Source organism: Excalfactoria chinensis, chromosome 2, assembly GCF_039878825.1.
Source record: "Excalfactoria chinensis isolate bCotChi1 chromosome 2, bCotChi1.hap2, whole genome shotgun sequence".
Classification (NCBI taxonomy): Eukaryota; Metazoa; Chordata; class Aves; order Galliformes; family Phasianidae; genus Excalfactoria; species Excalfactoria chinensis.
In genome coordinates, this window is record NC_092826.1 from 137,788,513 (window position 1) to 137,812,797 (window position 24,285).

Sequence of the window (24,285 nt, forward strand, 5' to 3'; positions counted from 1 at the left end):
TTCATAAAAATGACCTGTCCTGAAGTCACAACACTCTTCTGTGGCAATGGGTTCAACAGCTCCTTTCCCCATGATTAATTACTGGCTTTCCTTTGTGGAGTGAGAAAGCAAGTCAGTGCTCCAGGAACAGCGATAACTGCCTTCATGGGCAGCCCTGAAAAGGAGCTCACATCATTATTGTGAATAGGGGGAGGTGGAATTTGTGCTGAATGACAAGTAAGTGAACTGAACTCATGTAAAGTCAGGTGAATGGCATGAATGCATTTCTTTGCAACTCAGAAGCCATGAATGGTGGTGTTACTCTTACCTCAGCAGGGAGACATTACAGTCTAAAGTGTGGCAGTGACAGCATAAAGAAAATGATATTTTCCTGATACAGGGAGGACAAATAGTCATAAAAGGGAAGAATTGGGTGACTGAAACGATGCTTCAGATACAACTGAAGCACTTCTAGGAAGAAACTGTAATTTATAGAGACATTTTAAGTGCCCCAGCCTAAAATACTGGATGACAGAAGGTTTCATCTTCATCTTCGTGTCAGGTATCATTGTTTCTGTCATTTCTGCCTGTTTACAGCCCATGGAGGTGTGCAGCCCCACTTCCAAGACCAGCAGTCTACTGGACTAGTAGCAGGTCTCTGTGCTTGACAGAGCCAGACAAGGTGATCCAAGAGCACACATCTCCCACTGCACATACACACAGAAACCCATGAAAGCACGAGCTTCAGCCCTACAGCAGAAAGTTAGATGCAAAGAAGCAATTAAGGTGAAGGCAAGCATAATTCTCATTGACCCTTCTAGCTAGTAATCAAAAGGCAGGTGTACGGTGGGAAATTACACGTAATGACTTCTTTATTTGATTTGAGAACAGATTGTGTTTCAAGCTCAAATGTCATTTTCTGGCTTAACACCACACCCCTGGCATCCTGAATTGGATTTCATAACTGGGTTTCCATGCAGATGAAAAGCAAGGAAAACTCTCTTGCAGTTGGCTGCAACCTGTGTGAGGAGTGGGCAGAGTTTCTAATTGTTCATAGAGAAAAGCACACTCCACTAATTATCTCAGTCAAACGATCTTAATTGCACGATGTGGCGTAGAAAGCAAAGAATTAGCAAATTCATTCTTTGGACTTGGGAAATGCTGAGAGCTGAAAAGGCAGGAAACTTATTTATTGTTCCCATACAGGTGATCTTCCTGATTCAGAAATGGAGGTCTATCAAATGGCTTATAGTTACAGCACTGATAAAACTCATTGTGGCCTTTCTGTCTATTCATGCTTTTTCTTCTCACTCTGTCCACACAGTGCTATTTTTTCCTTTGGGATGTTCAGAGCTACTGTTGTCTGATTCAAAGCATGGCACAAATAATTAACATTAACAGTTATCACAACGTGCCGGCATGGTTGAAAGCAAGCTGAATTAGTAGAATCATCTGCACAGAAATAATGCCAATGATAACTGTATTAAAGAAGCTTGGATGCCTTCTAATAACTCACACAGTATTCCATTAATAATAATGTTCAATTAAACGCCACCCCAAAGCCTGTCTGAAAATAGTTGGCATGAGAAACCTGTAAGAGCTTAACTGGAATCCTTCCCACTCCACGAGTGCTGAAAGCAGGAAGGAAAACCATGGGCAATGCTTTAAAAAGTATTTTCCCCCTTCAGTCTTTTCGAGGGCAGGCAAAGCTTGTAGACAACCCATAAATGGCACAGAGCAGGAGGAACACCTAATTGCACAGCAGTTTCCCAGGCTGGGTGTCTGCCACAGCCTATTTGTTTTCATCCACATGGAGCCCTCCCCTGAGGACCTCATGGTTTCCCCTGTGTGCTCATGTATATATTCTGGTATTCCTGCTGCTTACAGATGGGAAATGCAGCTGGAGAGGCTGGCAGGGAAAATGAATTTCTTTGTGGCAGTTGCCCAGGGTAATAGAAATATTCCCACACAAAACATCAGTTTTAAGGGAAGAATGAAAGCCATGAAGCCTTATTTTGAGGGCAGGGGTTAGAGTTAGCAGCAGCTTCCACCAGTGCTTAGGATGGGCACAGACACTAAAACAAACCCACTGTGGAATTAGCTGAGCTTTTTCTAAGGCCTATTTCTGCTTAAACACAGTGCACAGGGGATTCTGCTGGTAAGTCAGAATGGGAAAGCAGTGATGCTCCTTGGGCTGGAAGGCTGCAGCCAAAGTACCTATGAGTACGCTAAGACTGAACAGGATGGACAACTATAGGGCACTACCTGTGCAGAAGCTTCCAAGAAGGCCAAGATTTTTGTCTCCTTTTAAACACTATCTTAAGATTAGCAGATGCTCATTAATTAGCCACAGCCCTCCAAGGACGACACCTCTGTAGATACACAAAAGAAGCAAGCTCTAAAGTGCTGATGCTGCTGTTCACAATCTCTTTGGCCTGATTTTCTTCAAAACACAGTGTGGAATGCTTCATTATAGCCCAGGAAAGTGGTGAAGTCACCATCCCTGGAGGTGTTGAAGAACTGTGGAGATGTGGCACCTGAAGGACATGCTCAGTGAGCACGGTCAACAGCTGGACCAGAAGATCTAAGAGGTATTTTCCAACCTTAATGACTCCATGATTCTGTGATTATTTTAGAGTATCTGGCAAGGGAAGACCACATCAGATCACTCACAACTTGCTGTTTCTAAATACTCATTCCTGTGGTTGGCCAATGCTTGCAGGCCTCGTGGTGCTCAATGCCTGCGGAATCACTGAATATCCTGAGTTGGATGGGTCCCCAAAGATGTAGATGTAGAAATGTTTCTCTGTTGTTCAGCCTGGGCACCATCACAGGAGGCTACTGCTTCCATTACACACAAATGCAGCCTATACATTGGAAGGAGCATTTGTTCCCCATTTAGGGGTGGCTCATCTATTGACAAAAGAATGCAACATAGAAGATTTTTGATTACACAGAAGAGAAGGTGAGTAGGTGCTGAACAACTGCAGTGGAGTTTGTGGGGGATATAGATGCGTGCTTCCTTGAATGAAAATGGAAATCAAACCCTTCAGTGGTTAAATACTGCAGGTGCTGTTTTGGTAGGTAGCTCTGACCATCCAGGCTTTAATACACTGTGATTCTCTTGCCCAGAAATAATACAGGGTATGCTCCTTTTGGAAGAAAAGTGGCCATTCTTGAGCATTATTCATGTCTAACAAAGTAAAAAAGAAAAACCACCAAAGACCAAACTTTGCTTTCCTTATTCCTCTGGAACCTTGGAAAAAATATCCACTCATAAGTCTATCCATAGAGTGTTTACACTCATGTGCTCTTGCACCAGTCTTGTACATGATTGTACACAACTCTCCTCTTTCTAATATTTATCCAACAGTCATGTATTTATAATCAGCAATCATATTCTTTGCCAGCCTTCACACTGTTAGTCTACAGCATTATTATTTCAGGTAAAGCTGAAGAAACTCCCTACGTATTGAGAATATATCTCTCTGGGGACACTTTTAATTACTCATAATATTATAGGACTTCAGGAGAGCTCTGCTCCTTTGTGATTTATGCGGTCTCTATACATATTACCTAAGGAAGAAGTGATACAGATACAAGATGAGTGGGGAGTGATTAAGAGCAGTGAGAAGCAAAGACACTGGCCTAGGGCTAACCAATAGGAAATGCACCTGTCTTTCATCTGAGTCTCTGAGGCAAGATACTTTAGATCACAGAATCATAGAATAATAGAATGGTTTTGTTGGAAGGGACCTCAAGGATCATCAGGTTCCAACCTCTCCCTGCCACAGATGGTTTCAAGCAGCACACACTTCAGATTAAAAAATGCCCCATACTTGAATCATCATTAAAAGCTTTGGTATTCTAAGGAGCAGACAGCAGACTGAATAAGGACAGGTGGAAAGCCTGAAACTGAAGGGCAAAACAGAGCACTAATAGAGCACTAATGTGCAGTGATTAATTTTAGCTGATGCCTTATCGTGGGACTTGCTATTTTTCCCTTGCTTCATGACAGAAAGGTACCCACAGCAGGACTGCGCCTTAGGTCTGAAGCCTACTCTGCTCTCATCACATTGGATACCCCATGAGTTTTCAGTAGGAACTGCAGAGACCACCTACCCAGCTGATACATCATCAAGGCTCTGACAGCCCCTAGACTTCTCTGCTCCATGAAATCACAGACAACGAAAGGTGAATATGTTGCTGAAAGGAAAAAAATCAGAATAATTCAATCTCTCAGGAGAAAAAAAAAAAAAAAAAAGTGTGGTTTTGGTAATCTAGCTGTTATTCCAGAGAGAAAGGGCAGACTGCCTTGCAAAATACAAATTCAGATGTCTTAAAGTGGAAATATAAAGCGGTATATTAGGAAGAACAGGAAAGCAAAGTTTCCCTCGTCCCTTCAATTTATTTTCATTACCACCATGCTAGCAGAAGAAGTTGCTGTGCCAATGTTTGCGGCTTTTATTTTTATAGAGCTGCCTTTATCCTGCAACCTGTGCAGGATAACCCGTCATTTTCAATCTTCAGTCTTCCTTTTAGTGCCATCCTTCTTTATTAGATTCAAAATGCAGCAGCAACTTTGGCATTTCCCAGAACAAACACACGTCTTCCTGCAGTCGTTACTTCTGCTTCAGTCAACAGTGCACAAATAAAACATCTGGAAATCAAATCCAGCCAGGTCGCTGCTGGAAATTGCCATCACTTTGCTTGATAACAAGAAGAGTTTTACAAGGGACTCATATTCCACCTCGGAGGGGGATAAAACAGCATGCTAACAAGGAAAAAGGCAGGAGAAAGCAATTTGGGTTTCTGCATTCTCAGCAACGGCAAAAGAAACTACTAGTGAAAAGAAGCATTTCAATCCTTCTTTTCTTTCTTCCTCCTTAGCTTGATTGGTATTAGCTTTAGCAGGGTTCCTCCTATGGAAAACTTCATCTCTAGTAGTGTGAGCATGTGATTATGTGGGAAGGTGAGCCCCGTGTCAGCAGGAACTGCCTGCGTTCACCTGCGGGATGAATTAAACCTTTAGTGTTAATGAGGAGCACATACAACCCAGGAGGCTCACAGCAGCGCGGATACATTTCACAACGCTTTCTGAAGTGCACTGAGCAAATCTCTCCAGATCCCGTGCTGGGGATCAGCACAGCTCTACAGCACACCTGCCTATATGCAGAAATGCCTCGTTTTCCCTTCTCAGCATATTTCTCCTTGCTCGTGTGCTTGCAGGTTTCGTTGTGCCTCGTAACAACAGCACAGCTGTTAAGTCTTTTAAGAGCACCTACATTTAGACCCTGAGGAACCATCCGTAACCTAAATCTTTAGAAGAAATTGCAATGAGTCATGCAGTCAATATGCCAACAATAAGCATCTCCTCTCCCATGAGCCAGGCTTCACTTTTTGGTGTTTAACCATTGAATGAAATGCTTACTTGCATATTTTTTACTACAGCACCCAAGAAGAAGGCTTGTGACAGAGCCGTATTAAGAAAGGGTTAGAATAGGTCTTCCCAGTGGAAAGCTCTCCCAGCAGTTGTTTCCCAATGCAGCAGGTGTGCTCCGGTCTATTATTTGAGATAGGATTGTCTTTGGGTCTCCACGTGTATTAACAAAGCAAAGGGCAAATCAAGCATATGACGAGTGAGAAGCATAAAACTATGCAGTTGTAGAATACGAGCCTTCCTGGAGGTGTACTCTGTTTTCACCTTCAGCAAGCACCATGAAGTAAGGTAGATGGCAGAGTGGGCAGGGATAAGGAAATGATCAATTCCCACTATGGAAATTCCAATATAAGAAATTGTCAGAACTTGTCCTGAAGGTCTTCCAGTGTGTTGGTTTCCTAAGGCAGGAATTATCTGCATTCCCGTTGTGCTTTAGTGGGAACTATTGGTAACAGGTGGAGTGTTGGATTGGATGATCTTGCAGGTCTTTTTCCAACCTTGGTGATTCTATGATTCTCTCATATCACCCAATTGGTAGATGCTGCCTTCTGGCCCAAATAAAGCAGGAGACAAAAAAAGCCCCCGATAACAAGACTCAATCATCAGAACAGATTTGCTCCTGGGACACTTTTCAGAGGTATGGGTGATAGAGGCATACACAGTATAGGAAATGTAGGGGAAAACAGTAATGCAGTCTGGGCTGCCTTTACTGGAGCATCTTTAGAGCTTTTGAAAACAATTTGGTCTCATCTCTGCAGAGGCTGAAATAGCTCATGCTGGCTAACACAGGTTGGAAAGTTATACCAGAGCGATTGATTTCTCTTTTGCACGGTGCAATGGAAATGTAGAGAGATGGAATATCTTAATTCACGGCATGTACAGGGAGCTCCTTAATTGCTGCAGTCCCTTTTCATGCTGCACAACTTAAATCATAACATCAGAATTTTAAATACCAGAAAAAGTTTAAAAGAGATCAGTGAGGCGATTCCAATAGAAGCTGGGCACGTTTAGCCCGGATCATCTAATTGTTTCTGCATTATTTACTTAAGCATTCATAAAAGATTCAGCAGCAAAGCAGAGAATATAGTTGCAATTAATAATCCGAGCTCTTTATTCAGTGTGAATTAATTCAGGGCTCCAAGCATGATGGGAATTAGCATTATCTGCTAAGTGAAAAGGTTGAAGTGGAAGCTTAAACTGATGCATCAGAAATGTTCCCAGTGAAATAAAACGCTTTATTTTTTGTCCTCCCATGAGCACAGATTATTCTGCTTATACACTCTGGGGTGAAAGAAGATTCCTGCTGTTAACAAGACTGACCCTCCTCTTAGCAATGCTTAAGGGAAAGGCTCAATGTAAGCCTTTGCAGGGAGGCTCCAACCTAGGAAAGCAGCAATGCTTTCACTTTGGACACTGTCTATCAGCATATCGCAGTCCTGGATGGGGTCTGATGGCACATTCCTAGACAAGGCCACACAAATAACATGGGAATATCCCTTAACCAGGCCACTCCTATTTGACCAGGAGAAGAGAAGCATTTCTATGTGCTTTCATTGACTGCATCCCTTGTTTCATGAGCACTTGCAAAGATAAAGGTCCTCTAAAGATGCTCCCCTTGTTATTTAAGTAAAATTCCAAGTTCTTTAATGGAAGGAAAATTGAAATTAACCCAAATCAAAATTGAAAGCTTAAATTTCATCTCCCTGGGTCTAGATCTGGGCATTACCTGCCAGGCAACACCCAATGCCTCACGTTATCATGCAGTGCCTTGGAAAACTTGCCCCCCAAAACTGCAACTCAACACACAAATCCCAGCTTCCCTTAATGAAGCACTCTACGCTCAGTGAATTTTTTGCTGCATCAATAAATCATGTAGAGTCCTCTTCCTGAATACCAATAAGCTTCAGGTCTTAAGCATGGCAGCCATCGTTACAGCTCATCCAGTACAGCAACCAATGAAAACACGTACAGGCTCCGGAGCAGAAAAGCCACAATCTTTCAATCTTTCAAGTTCATACACAAACTGGACAGTGTAATTAGAGGGCCTGAGTATCCCGGTAACGCCCAACCAAGTGAGAAGCATGCAAACAGATTACTCACCTCAAGCACAAGAAAAGCATAAAGGCAACTATAAGGGCCCCTACTGATATACAGTGCCCCAGGTAGTTTATGATGAGGGCAGTCTTGTAATGGTGCGCATACTTCCTCTGGAGGTAAAGAGATAACATGATTAAATCAGCATGACCCTCTGAGCACCGACATTAAGGAACAGTTAATCAGCTTAGGAAACAGTAATTACTTTTCTGGACTTTCAAATGATATAACAGCCCCAGGGCTGATGCCTACATAGAAGCCAAACATGCTGCCCAGGCACGAAGCACACACTTGGTTTCATTTCTGTTTGGGATTTATCCAGAGTTTCTTACAAATCTCAGCAGAAAAGTTACTTTTCCCTCTTTTTCCTCAATTTCCTTGGGACCTTTTATTTTCATCATCATGTAGAAATGAAAAACTTTGTATTTTTGGGGTAACAAAGCTACCAAAGACACAGGCAATGACCTTCTCACAGCTGCAACACATCAGTATGTTGTAGAACATTCCTATGTTAGGAGTCTACAAAGTCATAAAAAGGCAGGTTATGCTACTTTCCCTCACATGCGGCCCAATATTCATATATAAATGGTTTTCATATAGAATGAATCAGTGAATCAGAAGAAGCCCTTTCCATATGAACTCATTTTCCTCTGAGGAGCCTTCCTGCAAACTACGAGCCTTATCATTCTCTGAGGGCAGAACAAGTGATACGGACTGATACAGAGCTGGTGGGGACCCCCATGGTTTGAGAACTTGAATGAAACAGAGCTCTTGGTTTTATCAGGGTCCAACTATGTGATGACATTACTGTATTACAGTCTGTTTCTTGGATGCTGAGGGCTTTATTGGTAGGTTCTTGATCCCATAGATGGAAAAATAAGCACAAAGTGTTCCCACCTAAACCAGAGAATGTAGCAACATGGACAAAATTTGACCTTGAAGTAAATGGAACATCTTGTTTCATTTCAGGTTAAGCATACTTTCTCCCATTTGGGATGCTCTCCTTCCTCAGAAGAGAAAGACCTAGAATCTAAATTTCCTCCCTTTTTGATCAAGATACTGAACTAAAATCCTGCAAATAGCACCAATTTTCTAATTTCGGTTGAGCTTACTTTGTTTCACTTTTTTTCTAGCAATTTCCCTTTGCATTTTATTCCAGTCAGAGGAATTTGTCAGTGAATGGAAGTTTGGATGAAAGTACAACCAGCAGCTGTAGTTAATCTGCACCATTGTTCCACGGAGATAGCATCTTCCAGTGCTCTGCCAGAGAGCGAGCCCTCTTGGAAACATTTCCATGATGAAACCTGCCTGTATCTTCAGCACATGGAGTAATGTGCTGTTTCTGGACTGAACTCAACCACGTAAGGTATTTTTTAAGTCTATTATAAAAAGCCCTAAAATAAACTTCCCCACGCACAGGCCCATTTTCTGAATAGCCTTGAGGAGGAAAGCGAAAAGCCAACAATAACACAAGACCCGAATTCCACACTGACCCGAATTCCACACTAAGCTGTACTTAAGTCACCAGGTCACCTAAGGGAGGAAAACACCCTCCAACTGATGTGTCTGCCTGAAAAGTGGTGCTGTGCTATTCAGTTCATGCTCTGGCAAAGTGGCTTGCTTCATTTTTACCTGACTAACTGCTCATGTAGTGTTAGAAGTCTTCTAGAAGATGGCAGTGCTTCTCCCAGACCAAGCATCTGCTCTGTGATACTGACCCTTCCAGTTGCTCCTTTGGCTCCTAACCTCTATCTCGACTTCACTTTGGTTTTAAGAAGGCATGGCTCAAAACATACCAAAATAACACAGCATATAATTAAGGTCCTCTTTGATACATGCATGCTAAAGGAAAAGCAGGCCTGAATTTATTTTCCCTTTGCTGACACAACCAAGGTTTCCTGAAGGCAAATTTGAATATCATAGAAGCAAGAAGTGACTCTGTGCCTACGAGAAAAGAAGCTCACAGGGTTGCAAGATCACTTCCCACCAGCCTACATGCAATCTGCATCTCTGGTAGAAGTGGAGACAACACCTCCAGGGCTGAAAAAACACGTGCCCAGAATGAGGCACTCTGGTCAAAGATGAGTTAATGCAAACACTTGCATAACTGTTCCGTCTTGAAGGCTGATGTGTTTAAAATGCTAAGAAACTTCTACTGCTACAGAGTGTTCCTCTGCTTCCAGGAAGGTAGTGCAGATTAAATCCTGACCGTGGTTTAGAAGGAGGGTCATGATGTTAGAAAGGAAACAGAAAAAGGAATGGCAAGGACACTCTGCTGGCTCGTCACTGGAGCTCTCTTCCACACCATACCCCATGTCTGACAATCATGCTGTGCCAGAGAGTGCTAACTGCCAGGTAAAGTGAGGAAGTTCAGCTTGATTCTTTCACCTCGTACCAACTTCTCAATTTTAAGGCAGAGTGAAGCAGATTTTCTCTCCTCAGGACTTTTACCTTTGTTAGGACATCCTTGTCCAAGGAGGCTGTGGATGCTCCATCCCTGGAGGCATTCAAGGCCAGGCTGGATGTGGCTCTGGGCAGCCTGGGCTGGTGGTTGGCGACCCTGTACATTGCAGGGGGTTGGAACTGGATGATCACTGTGGTCCTTTTCAACCCAGGCCATTCTATGATTCTACAACTGTGAAAAAAGTTCCACCTCAGTCATTTCAAACTCCTTTCTGTGGCCAGGATGATCTCATTAGCAGTCCTGGGATGAATCTGACCAGTTTGAAAACACCTTATCTCCTCTTTCCAGACTTCTGGAAGTAGAGTCATAGAATGACTGAAGTTGGAAAGGAGTTCTAGGGGTCCAAGCAGGATCCCCAGAGCCACACAGAGCAGGTTGTGCAGGACCTTGCCCAAACTAGGAGTATACTTGTTACATGAGATGCTGCTCTAACACAGACAAGCATTCTTTGGCTTCTACTACCATAGAACCATAGAATGGCCTTGGTTAAAAAGGACCACAATGACCATCCAGTTTCAACCCTACTGCTGTGTGCAGGGTCACCACTCACCAATCCAGGCTGCCCAGAGCCACATCCAGCTTGGTCTACTACTTCTGCTTTCTCCTAATACAGCTCTCCTTCTTCCTCCCATCTTCCCTGATGTCCAAAATAAGGGAGCCATCTCATCCAACAGACTGCTGGCAAGTTCAGTGGCTGAGCAGAGCAGACTGCCTGGGGCTCCCCGCAGTCAGGGAAAGTGCAGAGCAAGAATAGTTCAACTCTCTGCAAAAAACAGTTGGAACAGGAATGACTCACTCCTCGAGGAGGCCTCTCTATTGCACTCTTGGCCACATAGAAGAGCTAGACGACTAGCTGGACCAAATGTGTAACTTCTGGACAATTAAAGATCAGCTGAGATGAATCATAACTCAACACCAAACAAATGAACAGAAAGCCAGGCAAACTTTCACTGCTGTCAGACAGAGGGACGAGGCAGCTGCCTCTGAGCTCACTGTTTTCCAGCTCTGGGCCAGCTGGAAGCTGGGTGGCTGTGCCTAACATGACTGTGGTCCTCAGCAGGATCCGTTCACTCAGGCCCAGCACGGTGCTGATTCAGCAACACCTCTTCAAGCCTCTTCAAAAGAGCTGCAGAGCCAATTTCCCAGCCAGCTGCCAAAGGCCGCGTAAACAAACCCATAGTTGTTGATTTATAGCTCCTTATGAAGGCTGAGGCAGACTTTCTGCTGCTTGAGACTCTCATTTATCTTCTAACAAGAGCACGGATTTGTGCTAGATGCAGCAAGGATCTCTGACACAGAAAACTGCAGACTGAGTAGGAACTTTCCATTTATTACAACAGCCAGTTTCTGTACCTGGTTTGGGTGCCTGGAGAAGGTGTTAATTGATCGTTCAGTGGGTGGAATTTGGTGTCACAGCTGTCAGATGCATGAAGATACACTGGGACATCTTAAACCTCACTGCCTAACTACACAGGGGAAGCCAAATCCAGCCCAGACACCTATCTAGGAGCAAAACATTCCCAGAGCATAATTTTATCAGCTATGGCCATAGGTGAAGCACGCATGTATGAATCAGTGACTGCGTGCTTCAGGATCTGATGCCCACTGAAACTGACCTACAGCTGAAAAGAACTGCACTTTTCTGTGGTATGACCCCACGATTCCATAAAGCAAGTAGCACTTGACACTGGCCTGTTCCCATCCCCATGTATCACATATCGATAGCTGCATCTGAAGTCCAGCTACGTCCTTCCTTAGAACTCTGTTAAGTGCTCAAGCTTGAGACAAAACACAAGGGGTACATCCAGAAGACACGTGGCATCTGCTGGGATCAGACAACAAACAACAACAGGTTCACGTCTGTGCCCAAATCTCACCTTTAAGCAGAACTGAGGATTATGGAAATCCATACAGATTTTGTTGTCATTATTTGTTTTGAGATCACAAAGCAACTCAAGTATTCATCTGTAACGCCGAGCATTATGTAGAGATTTAGAAAATATTCAGAAATATTAAAATTTGTAAAGCCTGTCACCAATCCTTAAAGGTCCAGTAAATGAATTTTTAAGCTTTTGCAAACAAGGGGTGGGGGGAAACATCCACGCTCCCCTCTGTTTAAGGAACACGCTCCTTCAGAATCCTTCAACTACCACCATAGCTGCAAAGGTTGGAATAGCAAAAGCAGAGCTAATGGCAGCTCAGGTTTCCCTTTGCCTGCCTCATTACCCCATTCTCTAACTCAGCACTGGATGTCTCACCCTCCCTCCCTCCCTCCCCCCCAACACTGCTGCTCATTGGTAAGAGGCTCATTTCACAGCACTGCAAATCCTCCCCAGTCAGAGCCACCATGGGCTGCTGTCCCCCTCCATCCCAGCCACCTCTCCCCTCTTGCTGTGTGCCTTGTCCCCAAAACTCCTGCAGTACTGCAATATGATGTTCAGGGAATCGAGCCAGCTGGAAAAAGCACAAAGCAAGTAAAGTTTTGCCATTTGAGTGGAACATAACTATAAGGATGGGCTGAACTGGAGCAGCCTCAAATTAGATCAGCTTGAGATGCCATGGTGCCTTCTCCACTATGCCAGACAACCTCAAATGTTTATCAGTCCTGAAGGAGAACAGTTATCTTCTAGTGCTTTCTCCTTACTTTCTTGAAGCCTCTAGCTCTTTTGGGGGGTGAATTCCACCTAGCCAATGAATGAGTGGGTGCTCCTTAGCACCTGCTGTGTAGCTACCTGCTTTCTCATTCATTTGATGAAGCCAACGTTCAGCAGCATGGGACAGATGTCAAGCCACATTATGACTGTTCTGGGTGCAGTCTCGAGTCTAAAATCTGGATTAGCTCTGCAAGCAGCTTGCAGTAGGCAAGACCTTACCTTCCTCTTCTCTGTTTGAACCTGGCATGGCACAACTCTAATGACAAAAGAGTGCAAAGAAACCCAAAACATCAACAGGCCTGAGCTGCTGGGCTTGGCTGCCCTTGGCAAAGAGATAGGACAAAGCCTAAGTGTGCCCTTGTGCCCCACCACAGCCCTCAAAAGAAGAAGGGAAGGAGAACATGGCATGGGAGGACAAGGTTTAAGTTGTGTGAGGATGAATGCCTGTGATGCGTCCCAAAAAAGGTGACATCTGTCAACACAAAAGGGCTTTGCATAATTGCTTGCAGCTCTTCTGAAGGAGTTTACCCCTGCATGCTAATTTCATTCTGTAAACTCCTATATAATGTCGCGATGGCTCAGTATTTAAAGACAGCTGGGACTTGAGTTTGCTTTTTATGTATTTTTCTTTTGCCTCTCCTTTACATATTTGCCTTAGGGAAAATGGCATTGAGATCTGGAAAGGCCAGTTGTTGATAAGACTTCAGAACTGGCATATAGAGAGTGGACTCAGCTGATGAAAGCTTACATTTCACTCCCAATGAAGCTTTTGGTATTATTGCTCTTATTAGTAACATTTACTGTAGCAGCTGTAGGCTCTCAACAAAGCTAGGATGGATCTGCATAAACATACATCATCAGAGACAGAGTCTAGTAAAGCATCCTTTGTTTTTAAATAAAACTATGAGTAGGAAATGTGGAGACTGGATTAATAATCTGACTGAACTCACAGGGAGGATTCATTGCAGAGACAGAAATGGAATCCAGCTCAGAAATCCCAAATCAGTATGTTAACCTTAAGGTTGGCTTTGCATTCATATATATTGAGAAATGACACTGAGAAGAAAGAAGGAAAGGAAAAATACAGACCTTGTCATCCAGAATAGGCTCACACTGAGAGTAGTTTATCTTGGAAGCCCATGTCCCATTGCCTAGGCATTCTCTGTAGGCATTTCCTGGTAGGGAACAAAATAAAAGAGAAATGAGCACTCTGTGCTGGAGTTCAGTCTAACACATTCGTGTAATTAAGAAGAGATTAACAATACAGATTATTCATAGCACAAATCAGCATATCCCGACCTCTATGGGGACTGAAGATGGGACAGCCTGCCAAGGAGGGAAGAAGAGAAATAAAGGATGTAAATACATCTAGAGACCACCAGTTTATCAATATATTTATTGGTAATGGTTTCCATAAGAAAATAGGTTTGGAAGACAGCAAAGGTATGGAAAAGAGCATTTCAAGAGAAAACGTGTCTATAAAAGGCGTATTCAAACACAGGCTAAAAGGTTTAGGTCTTAAGTGCTCCAACGAGGAAAATACAATGCATGTGGTAAACATTGCTCCACTCTCCTCTCACGTATCCCACTGTAAACTCAATACTGGATATTGATTTTCTAGAGTCTTCCAATGCAACAGCGTTGCTGATAAATCCTGCAAGGAATCTGAAAGAGGAGGAAGACAATCACACCTCCCAGCCATGGGATGGGTAGGTGCTCTGGAGGTCACGCACAAACAGACCTTAGAAATGGGTAGGATGCAATATAAAATACCTTCTCCCAGACATTAAAAGCGCAGCTACTCCCATGAAACAGACTTTTCCGTGCTTATTTTCAGCTGTCTTAAAAACAAGAAAGTTAAAGTAAAACAGGAAATTCAGGCAGATCCCCAAAGGATACATATAACTTCCTAATGAACTCTTCATGATGTTCGTGCTGCCCTTTACCCGATTTCTTGTTGGGACTTTGCCATGGTCAATCAGCATAACTCAACCCTCAGCCATTAGGAAAATAAGATGCCAAATGAAAGCATCAGACTGAATGTTCCTAAAAGTGCCGCTGGTGATAAGACATTGAAAAAAGCCATTGAAAAGACTTGAGAAGGTGCTTTTTGCTACAGAGAAGGGAAGTCCACCTGGAAAGCAAGAAGGGACAACCATTCACCTACATGCTCCAGGTTACGCCATATCTATTCAGACCACTGAACTTCATGCTGCTCTTTTCTACTTGCAGTTTCTTCTTGGAGTGACGTAGTCAAATAAAATGACTGCTAACAACTAAGAAAACTTGTGCTAAAGGTAAACTCCTCCCTTCCCATTTCTGTCAGCGATTACTGGCAAATTCATGCAGTTCTTGCTCCTTCTCACAGTAAAGTCAGGTACAGACTGCCATTTTCTGTGCAGTTTTACATGCACTTTTCTCCTGAGAAAGAAGCAGGCGATTTGACTTCTTACCTCGCTGATGCTTATTACTGCTCAATGTACCAGGCTAAATACACCTCAAGGCATCTTTTACCCTCTTGTATGGGAGCAGATCTCGGTGGCAGTCAAGAAGTTGGATCCAAGAACCAGTGTTGAAAGTCCCTCACTTTGGCTGCTCCTTTTGGCCAATGGCACAGCCCTCTGTGCAGAATGGTTGCAGATTTTGAGTCTCTGCACCAAACATCTGACTCTCCATGATAGACAGTGGGAAACTGTGGTCCTTAATCTGATCCTGAATCCCACTTCCAGGTTATCGTCCATAATGGAAGGGCATATTTGCATCAATGTTATTTATCCATCCAAGAAGGAAAAGCACTCTTCTGTAGCAGTTCTGTAACAGATTTACAAGCCAACACAAACCATGCCTTCCACTTTATCAGTCAATGGTGCCTCTGTCTCCTGCTCTGCACTCCTCTGATCATTACAGCCTTCTTTATAGAAGGATAAATGACTTCCCACAGAGCAGGATGGCCACCTGGAAATCCTCCCAGCAGTAAATGAGCAATATCACTACATGAGAAATAATCCTGCCACAAGAGGCTCCCATGGCCTGTAGCGACTCACTGGAGGCACCCAGCTATTCCTCTGGGTTCACACTTGCCGACTGTGACATTAAGCATCCACTGAAGGTTCTTTCGATCTTCTCTTTCTTACCGTCAGATATTCAAAGAGGGTCTTGTCCTATCTATCCTTTTTCATCTGGATTGACATAAGTTGGTAAACGCAAAAAAGGTCCCACTGAAGGCCACAAAACTTTGTTTTCACACGAAACCTCATTAATAAAATGGATGGGAGTTCTACAGTCAGTCTGGGATTCGTAGTCAAATCTGACTTCTGCATGGGCCCTACTGCCAGAGAGAAGACAGCAGTGCTGCCCCTTTGATTCTCTATCATGAACAATCATCTTAATTCTTTCCACGGTGACCAAAGGTCGTTTCACAGACCCCTACTTACTGTCAAAAGAGAACAGAAAAGGTGAGATAACACAAACTGGACTCGTTGACAAGCTGAGTCACCAGGCCGTGAGGAGTTACAGCAATGATCAAAGCACCAAAGAGAAATATAAGGCAGGTATGCCTCAGCTCTGGTATGAAGAAAGAAACCATCAGTGATTTTACAAAGAGAACTCCATGATCTCTTTGGCTATTAAGCAGAAGAACAGTCCTCCACACCTTTTTTTTCCAATAAGAACTAGTTTCAACGCGCTTTTTGCTATAAGGATTACTGTGCTCTGCTTTCAAGCACGACGTACAGAAGGAGACTGGATGAAGTCCATTTGTTCTTAATCATTCTCATGAAAAAGGAAGATTTGTGATGGAGAACTACATTGTAGGAGCACACAACGAATGCTCATGAAGAGAACAGACATGGAACCCTTCGAGGGCAACAACAGCTAATGAGAGCTATAGCATCATTTCTTTCTAGTGAAACAGAAACGGTGGCGATTTTCATTGCCTTATACAAAGGGGATGCTGAGGAACCCAGCATATCTTCATTTCTCTTGCTTCATTGACTTTTTTCTAAGTATCACGCGCATAAAATTAATCAAGAGGTTTTTGGTGGTTGTCACTTCTGGCTATTTGTGTCCTGTGTGTATCTGCACACATGTAATACATCCAGACAAGCAGATTTAATCCTCGTGCAAGCAAAAATAATGAGCAGCAGATGACTCATGATGACAAAGGCAACAGACAGCCATTATACACACAACTTCCAACACATGATCTGATATTAATTCCTCTGCCCTCATCTACGGCCTCTTCTTTGACTCTGATAACGTTGATTTCCTTTTACTGTAGATTATTAGCAACATTTCTGGCTCTTGATTGATTCTGCTTAATCATCACCCCAAGGGACAGGAAAGGAGGTAAAAGGGGATTCCCTGAATAGCAAGAAATACTCATTAGTGCTCAGACCTCCACTCAGGCTACTAGCTTCCAAAAAATACACTTCACCCCCTCCAGCCCAGCCACTAAAACACACCCATTTCCATATTCTTTATATGGAATGATTCAGTCATACAGACCACGGTCATATTCCATCAATAAAGCCAATGACAGCTATGGCACTACTCGCATAGTCAACTGCAGCGATCACAGCCCTTCGGACAGCACTGCTGTATCTTCCATTGCTGCTCCTGCTCGGTGGCTGCTGCTTTGACAGCAGGATGCCAGGCCTTGAGCCTACACACCAACCATTATTTCAGCTCCAGCTGTCTAATGTTAGTTTTGAAACCTTTATTCACCCGCATACACAAAGACAGAGGAAATAAAAGCCTCTGCAGCGTGGTGAGGACACTGCAGATAGCAGTATGGTGCCAAATCAACCTCACTTCAGGTTTTTGGAGAAGCTTGTCCTGCTCAGTCTATTTATTACCATTCTTTTCTGACTAAAGTTAGAAGAAAAACTATCAAGTAACTAAAGGAATGTCTCGCTCACATGCATACATATAAACACATGCATACACTGCTATATGAAACTTGATCTCTTCTTAGCAGAGAATAATCATTTAGGAGCAGCTGAGAAATTCCAAGATGGAGATCAAAGGTTCCTTAAGTGGGGAAGAAAAATACAGTGTCACTTAATTTTATCTCAACACAGAGCGTGATAATTACAATTCTATCAGTACAGGGAGGAAATAAGATTGCTAAGAAAAGCCCAGCCTGTTGGTTGCTTAAATAAAAAGATCAACTTGGATTTGAGCAATGTATCCCCAAACAGCCCATAAGCCAATAAGAGATAATGACAGAATCATAGAATTGCTCAGGTTGGAAAAGACCCTCAAAAGTCCAACCTCAACCATACCGTCCTAACTCTGACTACTCATCATAATACAGATCTGACTAGAAAGGTCTCGAGGGATCTTGTAGAAGCTTGCAGACTTTACTCATTTATTCCATAATGCAAACAGAACTTGGTCAGTCTGGATGGGGCTCCGAGCACTGATGGAGCTGTGGGTGTCCCTGTTCCCTGCAGGGGAGTTGGACCAGATGGCCTTGACAGGTCCCTTCCAACACAAACAGTCCTGTGATTCTGTGATTCTGATTTGGAAGGATTCCTCACACCCAAGATAGTTGGTCTTAGAGAAGAGGGGGAGACATCAAAACTGTTTCCAGCTTTGCTTATCACCCTTCCAGCATCCCTGCCAATCTGTACCATGATGAGCTTGGGAAAGTCTAGAAAAAAAAAGTGTGAGTTGTTGCTACCTAAATTCATGCAAAATAAATTCCTCCCCAACAAAGTACGCTCTATTAACAGAACTGCCAGAGACTTCTCTAAAAGATTCTCCAATCTTCTGTTTAGTGAGGAAATGGATCAGCAGCATTCAATAGTTGTTGTCCTAATTGGGATTTCCATACTTTACTAATAATGTCCTACATTGTGAACTTAGGGTCTCAAATTAGAGCCTCGTTCTGATACTTTGAAATCACTGAATTTGGGTGATGGTGATGAAAGATGGCATTCATTGTATCTGCTTTGAAACCACAAGCCTTCACACCAACACTTTGCTGAAGACATCAGTAACCATTACCACCAGGCAACAAAAGCACACGCACACAGAGTAGCCATGTAAAATATATCACAGGACATTACTATGCTCTGGAACAACTTAAAAACACAGCTTAGTATCAGCAGTTTACATCAGCTTGAGAGTTAAAACCTTGACTTCAATTCCGTTGCCAAAAGCACATGATGTGGCATTTCCAAATGGAATTTACAAGGGGGGGGGTATTACATGTGTGGTGTTAGTTATTCTTCTCTTCTTTATCACCTGGGTTGAAGAAAGTAAAACCTCTTGGGTATCAGTAATCCAACCTGTATAGATTGGCCCGGTGGCAGGTTTGTATTTAGTCTATGTGTCTCACATAGATAACTTTGACACAGTATACATTTCCAGTCAGCATACAAACTGGAAATCTGCCTTCTCCAGCTATTTATGCCTTTCGTCCTAGATCCTAAGTGCCCAAAAATGATAAGACAAGTTCAACTGCTACAAAGGAACAAGCAGGCAAATGTATAATAAATAAAGCATGTTTTGTTGAATCCTGAGCTGTGCACAGCTATGGGTACCAGAGTGCTGTACCAGCTTGTTGACCCATGTTAGCTGGCAGCCAAGCTAAAATATAGGCCTTCAACCAGACAATGAGAATCCCCACTGGACAAAGTCCCTATAAAACACAGTTTTAAAAGACGGGTGCTATGGCACCCTCAGAGAAGCACAGATGCAGCAAATGACTGGAATCCCATCACATTCCATCCTCAAACATTATAGAATCATAAAATGGTTTGGATTGGAAGGGACTTTTAAGATCATCTAGTTCCAACCCCCTGCTATAGGCAGGGACACCTCCCTCTTTACCAGCCTGCTCACATCCCTATCCAGCCTGGCTATTGCACCCACATTACTACATGGGGAATTTCAGCTCTGTTCCTTCAACCCAGACCGTTCTACGATTCTAAGACAGAAGCTCCTCACATTGACTGCTCAGATTCCATAGGACCCAATGAGACAGAAAACAAAGCCGTGTTGCATAAAGGATATGTCACTACATGTGTATGCTATTCTTAGCCCTTTTTTCCAAGTCCCAGAAAAACGGCAAGCCTCTAAAGATAGAGACTGAATCACAAGCAATGAATTATTTATTCATGTGCCATCCTTCCCACCTGAGACCTGTGATGGGTTTCTTCTGAATGCTGCAGTGACAAGCTGGAACCAGGTAGGCTTCACCGAGCATCAGTTTGCTGCTTGCTATTTCTAGAAGTGACAGTGGCAGCACTTGGATGTAATTTTAACAGCACTCAGGTGTGCGTGAGAGTGAAAAGAAAAACATCTCTCCGCACACTTCATTTGTGTATGAAGGATATTCAGACAAAAAGGACAGGAAAGAAGAGTTATCCAACCAACGCTTATTGTTCTGTATGCCAGCCAGCACCATCCTGAGAGCCAGCCGTTGTGCAAAGGGGTTTTTGTAGATACCACGCTGTCATTTTGGGTTGGGTGTGCCTTTGTTTGACATTGATATCGAATGATTATGCACTTACAGGTGAGGGTTGGAAGGCAGACAAACAGTACCCCAGGCAATGAATGTTCCCCTAGAGAAATATTTCTGACCTCAGCTTTATCTAGCCCACCAATCTGATGCTTCTCCAGGCTTGAAAGCACATCAGAACCTCTGCTCGGCTTTCTATTGTTTTCCTTTTCCAGAAATTCTAAAATGCTTTACAAGAAACTCAAGCAGTCTAATAATGCTCACTTTTTGTATTGATTTCCTATCTGCCACAGCGCTCGAGTGGTTCACCCAGGTCATACAACACGCCAAAAAGCAAAGTCAGGAAAGGAACTTTCATGGAGTTTAGAAGCCCTCCAGACTTCTTCACTTCATTTCCAGCCCGAGGCCCATCAGACATACTGATAAAGATTATAGTCTAAGAGCATCGTCTCAGTTCAGAGCTTCTGATGCTGATGGACCTCTGCTCTGCTCACTCTTATTCTAGGCTAGGGCTGCCTGCCTGCAAGTATTCCCTTATCAACACATCAAGACAGACCCCGCGGAATAAACTGCACAAAGCACTCAGAAATGTGGAGCTATACACCTTTGACCCATGAAATTCCTGTGAACATGAACTAATGGAAAATAAAGACACGTTCTCTTAGGCTTCCCAATTCCCTTCCAGTCAATGCCACGCAGTTCTTCTTGGGAAACATAAACATGACTTTCAGAACTTTTCACTTCTTCGACTCATCTGAGGTTAACAAAACCTGTACAGTAAAATACACCTCCACTACCAGTGTATATTCTCCTCTTCGCATCTCCATTTGGAACTGTTTCAGGACTGAGGTGTGAATGGTGTCAAACCAGTTGTCCTTTCCCAAAGCAATCCATCTTTAGAAGCATGACTCAGGAACTATCCCAGAAGCTGCTTTGTCATCTCTGCTTACAACACCTATTAATCACTCAGTAAAATAACCATTATTCAGTTCTACAATTGCCCGTATACAAGGGGAGGTCACCATGGACATGCTACTAGATGGATATTGAGCTCTATTTGAGATGCCCCATGGTGTCCAAGGCACAGACATCAAGCTTCCTTATGGACTTCTTGCCTTCAGTCAAGGACACCACAGACAGCACTCTAACCTTATGTTTAAGCAAGCAAGCTGATCCCTGGTGACTGCAGTCACCATGGTGTAAACAGAGACTCAGCAGACCAGTGGCTGTTCACTCTGTAGAGTTGTCCTGGACAGACCTGCCATTGGATGTGGAACAACCACTCCTACTCCTCTTCTAAACACTTCTCACACTTGAACACTGGATGCTTTGGTTGTTCTAAGGAAGGCCATCGTCCAAGTAGTGTTCATCGGGGTCACACGCAAATTATTACAAGCACGTGGGAAGATCCATGCATAGAAATACACAGGAAACATGAGAAGGCTTCATCTAAGAAGTTGCTCTCACTGTTGGTCAGTCCAACAGGACGTTGGTTCTCCCCCCATTCTGTGGTGGCTCTGAGTCACTGCAAAGCAGCAAACTGGGAGGAGGGATGTCATCACCGGGGTTGAAGCCCAGCTTGTTCCTCAGCTTGATCAACTCGGAGAGCACAGAGTTATGAAGCTCCCTGCCTAACCCCCTTCTGGGATGCTATCAGGGCTGATAATAATATTGGAACTTTATAGTAATTGCCTCTTAGCTGAAATTCAGAATTCAATTAGTCACTTGCCATAATTACTGAACGCACTGAGAAACGGCAGTGACAACAAGGAGAGGTGTAACTGTGCTTTATTACCCATAGATAAAGCACAGTGGAATTAAGAAGCGCTATGATCTGATTAGCACAGCAGTGGGAGAGAGGGGGAAGCAGCCTGAAGTTGGACTAGTCCTCAGCCAGGAGACAACGCTGGTGTGCCAGGATCTGCAACACCTGACTGCCACAGCATTTGGGTTTTGTCTGTCAGGAACGTCTATCTGAACAGCTGTACAGCTTTGCAGGGGGTTTTATTGTTGGTGGCCTATTGCATAGAATCACAGAACCATAGAATGGCCTGGGTTGAAAAGAATCATGATGATCACCCAGTTCCAACCCCCTGCTATGTGCAGGGTCACCAACCAGCAGCCCAGTCTGCCCAGAGCCATAGTTCTCCTCCTAAAATATCACTTCAAAAGGGGATAAGAATGGGAAAGTTCTCCCAGTTTCTGTGAAGACAACATGACTCTCAACAATATAAAATCCCCCCTAATCCCGCTGTCCCGCAGGATGAGCTCAATACTCAGCAAGACCAAGAGCTTGAATTCTGATTGCGGTGATGACTGCTGATGTGACAGGATATAAATAGCTCCTTTAAGCTGGTGCAGATCAGGTTTGTTGGAAATAAGAAAGCAAAGCCCCTGCAGACAGAGGGAAATACAGCAGTAATTCTAAGTCTTGAAGTCCTATTGCACATAATAATAGCGCTGTGCTTTCTGTTGATTGTTTCTCCCTATAAATGCCTTCCTTCTCCCACTGGGGAGCAGGATAAGGAAGGTTTAAGAACAAACGCATGAAAACACTTGGCAGGAGAAAAGCAACACCCAGCTCAGATCTTGCTTCTTTCTTTCCAAGCGGAATGGAAAACATTTGTTGAAGAAATTGTGCTAAAGAGCACTGGGCTTGAGCTCCAGTTTTGCATCTCTGTCTACCAGCTTTTCCCTCATCACCTTTCAGTCTAGTTCCAAAAGGTTCATTGAATAAGAAGCACAAACCAAGCACAGCACCGCTGCAGGGAACACTGTGTCCAGAGATGTTCTACCTGGTAAGAAGAGAGGCATGCAACAGCTGGCATTAGATGGCAATAAATAAGCGCTATGATGTGCTATGTTGATAACACATCTAATTGTCAGCTCCTGAATTTGAACTCCCATCTTCTACCAGGGCTCCCCTTCCTATGCTTTATATCACTGCTTCCATCGCTGTCAACACCGACACACTTGCATGTTTTCCCTACAGTGTGGCATGAAACATGAATCACATTCCTATCCCATCCTCTAGGACAGCATGGATGAAAACTTCACATGGAAATATAATTTCTGTTAGGTTTCTGATTCATCTAACATACATTAGTACTGGAGAGGTACCACAAAGTTACTTGAATTGCAAGTGATAGCACAAATGAAGTGATAAAGTATGAGACTGGTTCTAAGAGGGAACTGCAAGAGACCACGTTGTTTTGTGGGGGTTGTTTTCATGGACACAACCCCTTCTGACTCAGAAAAGGGGGATCCAAGCTGTGCATTTGGCATTCTGAGTGCAAGATGGGACTGTCTGCAGTGCTCTCTGTCTCTGCTGGTGCAGCTCCCCAAGGCATCTCCGAGCTCCCACCTTAATGAACTTTCTGCTTATAGGAAATGCCTACATATACCATTTGCTGAGCGACCACACGCGGGCCAGGAAGGCCATGATTAATCTGTAACAAGCTCAGGCAGGTGGGAAAAGAGGAAAAGAGGCTGTTCCCCTGACATAACCTTATTAACACAATGCATCCATCATCTAGAAAACCTGCTGTTATGTGGGAAGGTGCTTTCTTATCAGCTGATAATTATTGTCTTTCTGGGGGCTTGAAATGGCATGGGAGGGAGAAGGGAGATTTTAAAATCTCTTCTAATTTTGCAGCGTACAGTGGGTTCTGTCAGCACATGCTGTGACAGCCTAAGAAAAGCATCTCACCAGCTTCATTTCTTGGCTGTGCTTTCTGATGGATCTTAAAAGCCTGAGCTCATTTTGACTAGGAGTGATTGGTAGGCAATCCTATCTCCGACGCATCTCACTTTAGTTGGCTGTAGGTTCCCCACAGATTGGTAAACGTGGCCTGGCAGTTTCCATGTTGCCACACCAGACCCACAAATACGTGAATTTAGGGCTGGCTGTAAGACTTTCCATAAAGCCCTGCTGTGAAAAGGGTCAGGGTTTCAAAGCAGGCTGTGAGCCATCCTTACAGTGATGCTCAGCCCTGAGAAGGGCCTCCTGTTGGCAGCCCAGCCCACAAAGGACCATTCTTTCTATGGAGAACTCATTGTATTGGAGCTGGATGACCTTTGAGGTCCATTCTAACCTAAGCCAATCTATGATTCACAAGGGTCACAGTAATACAAAAGCATCTGGGCAGCAGTTTAAATGCAACAGTGGCCAAAACTTCAATTG

At 43.6% G+C, this 24,285-nt stretch overlaps 1 protein-coding gene across 2 annotated transcripts in view; it reads right to left on the minus strand.

Moving 5' to 3' along the window:
- The window catches only part of CRHR2 (corticotropin releasing hormone receptor 2), a 114,333-nt gene that overhangs the window by 37,897 nt on the left and 52,151 nt on the right, over positions 1-24,285 (minus strand). For both annotated transcript variants that reach the window (XM_072329104.1, XM_072329103.1), the window contains 2 exons: positions 13,721-13,806; positions 7,520-7,626 (listed from right to left, as the gene is read on the minus strand). In XM_072329104.1, the coding sequence (XP_072185205.1) occupies positions 7,520-7,626; positions 13,721-13,806 (193 nt within the window). The remainder of the gene's footprint in view (positions 1-7,519; positions 7,627-13,720; positions 13,807-24,285) is intronic.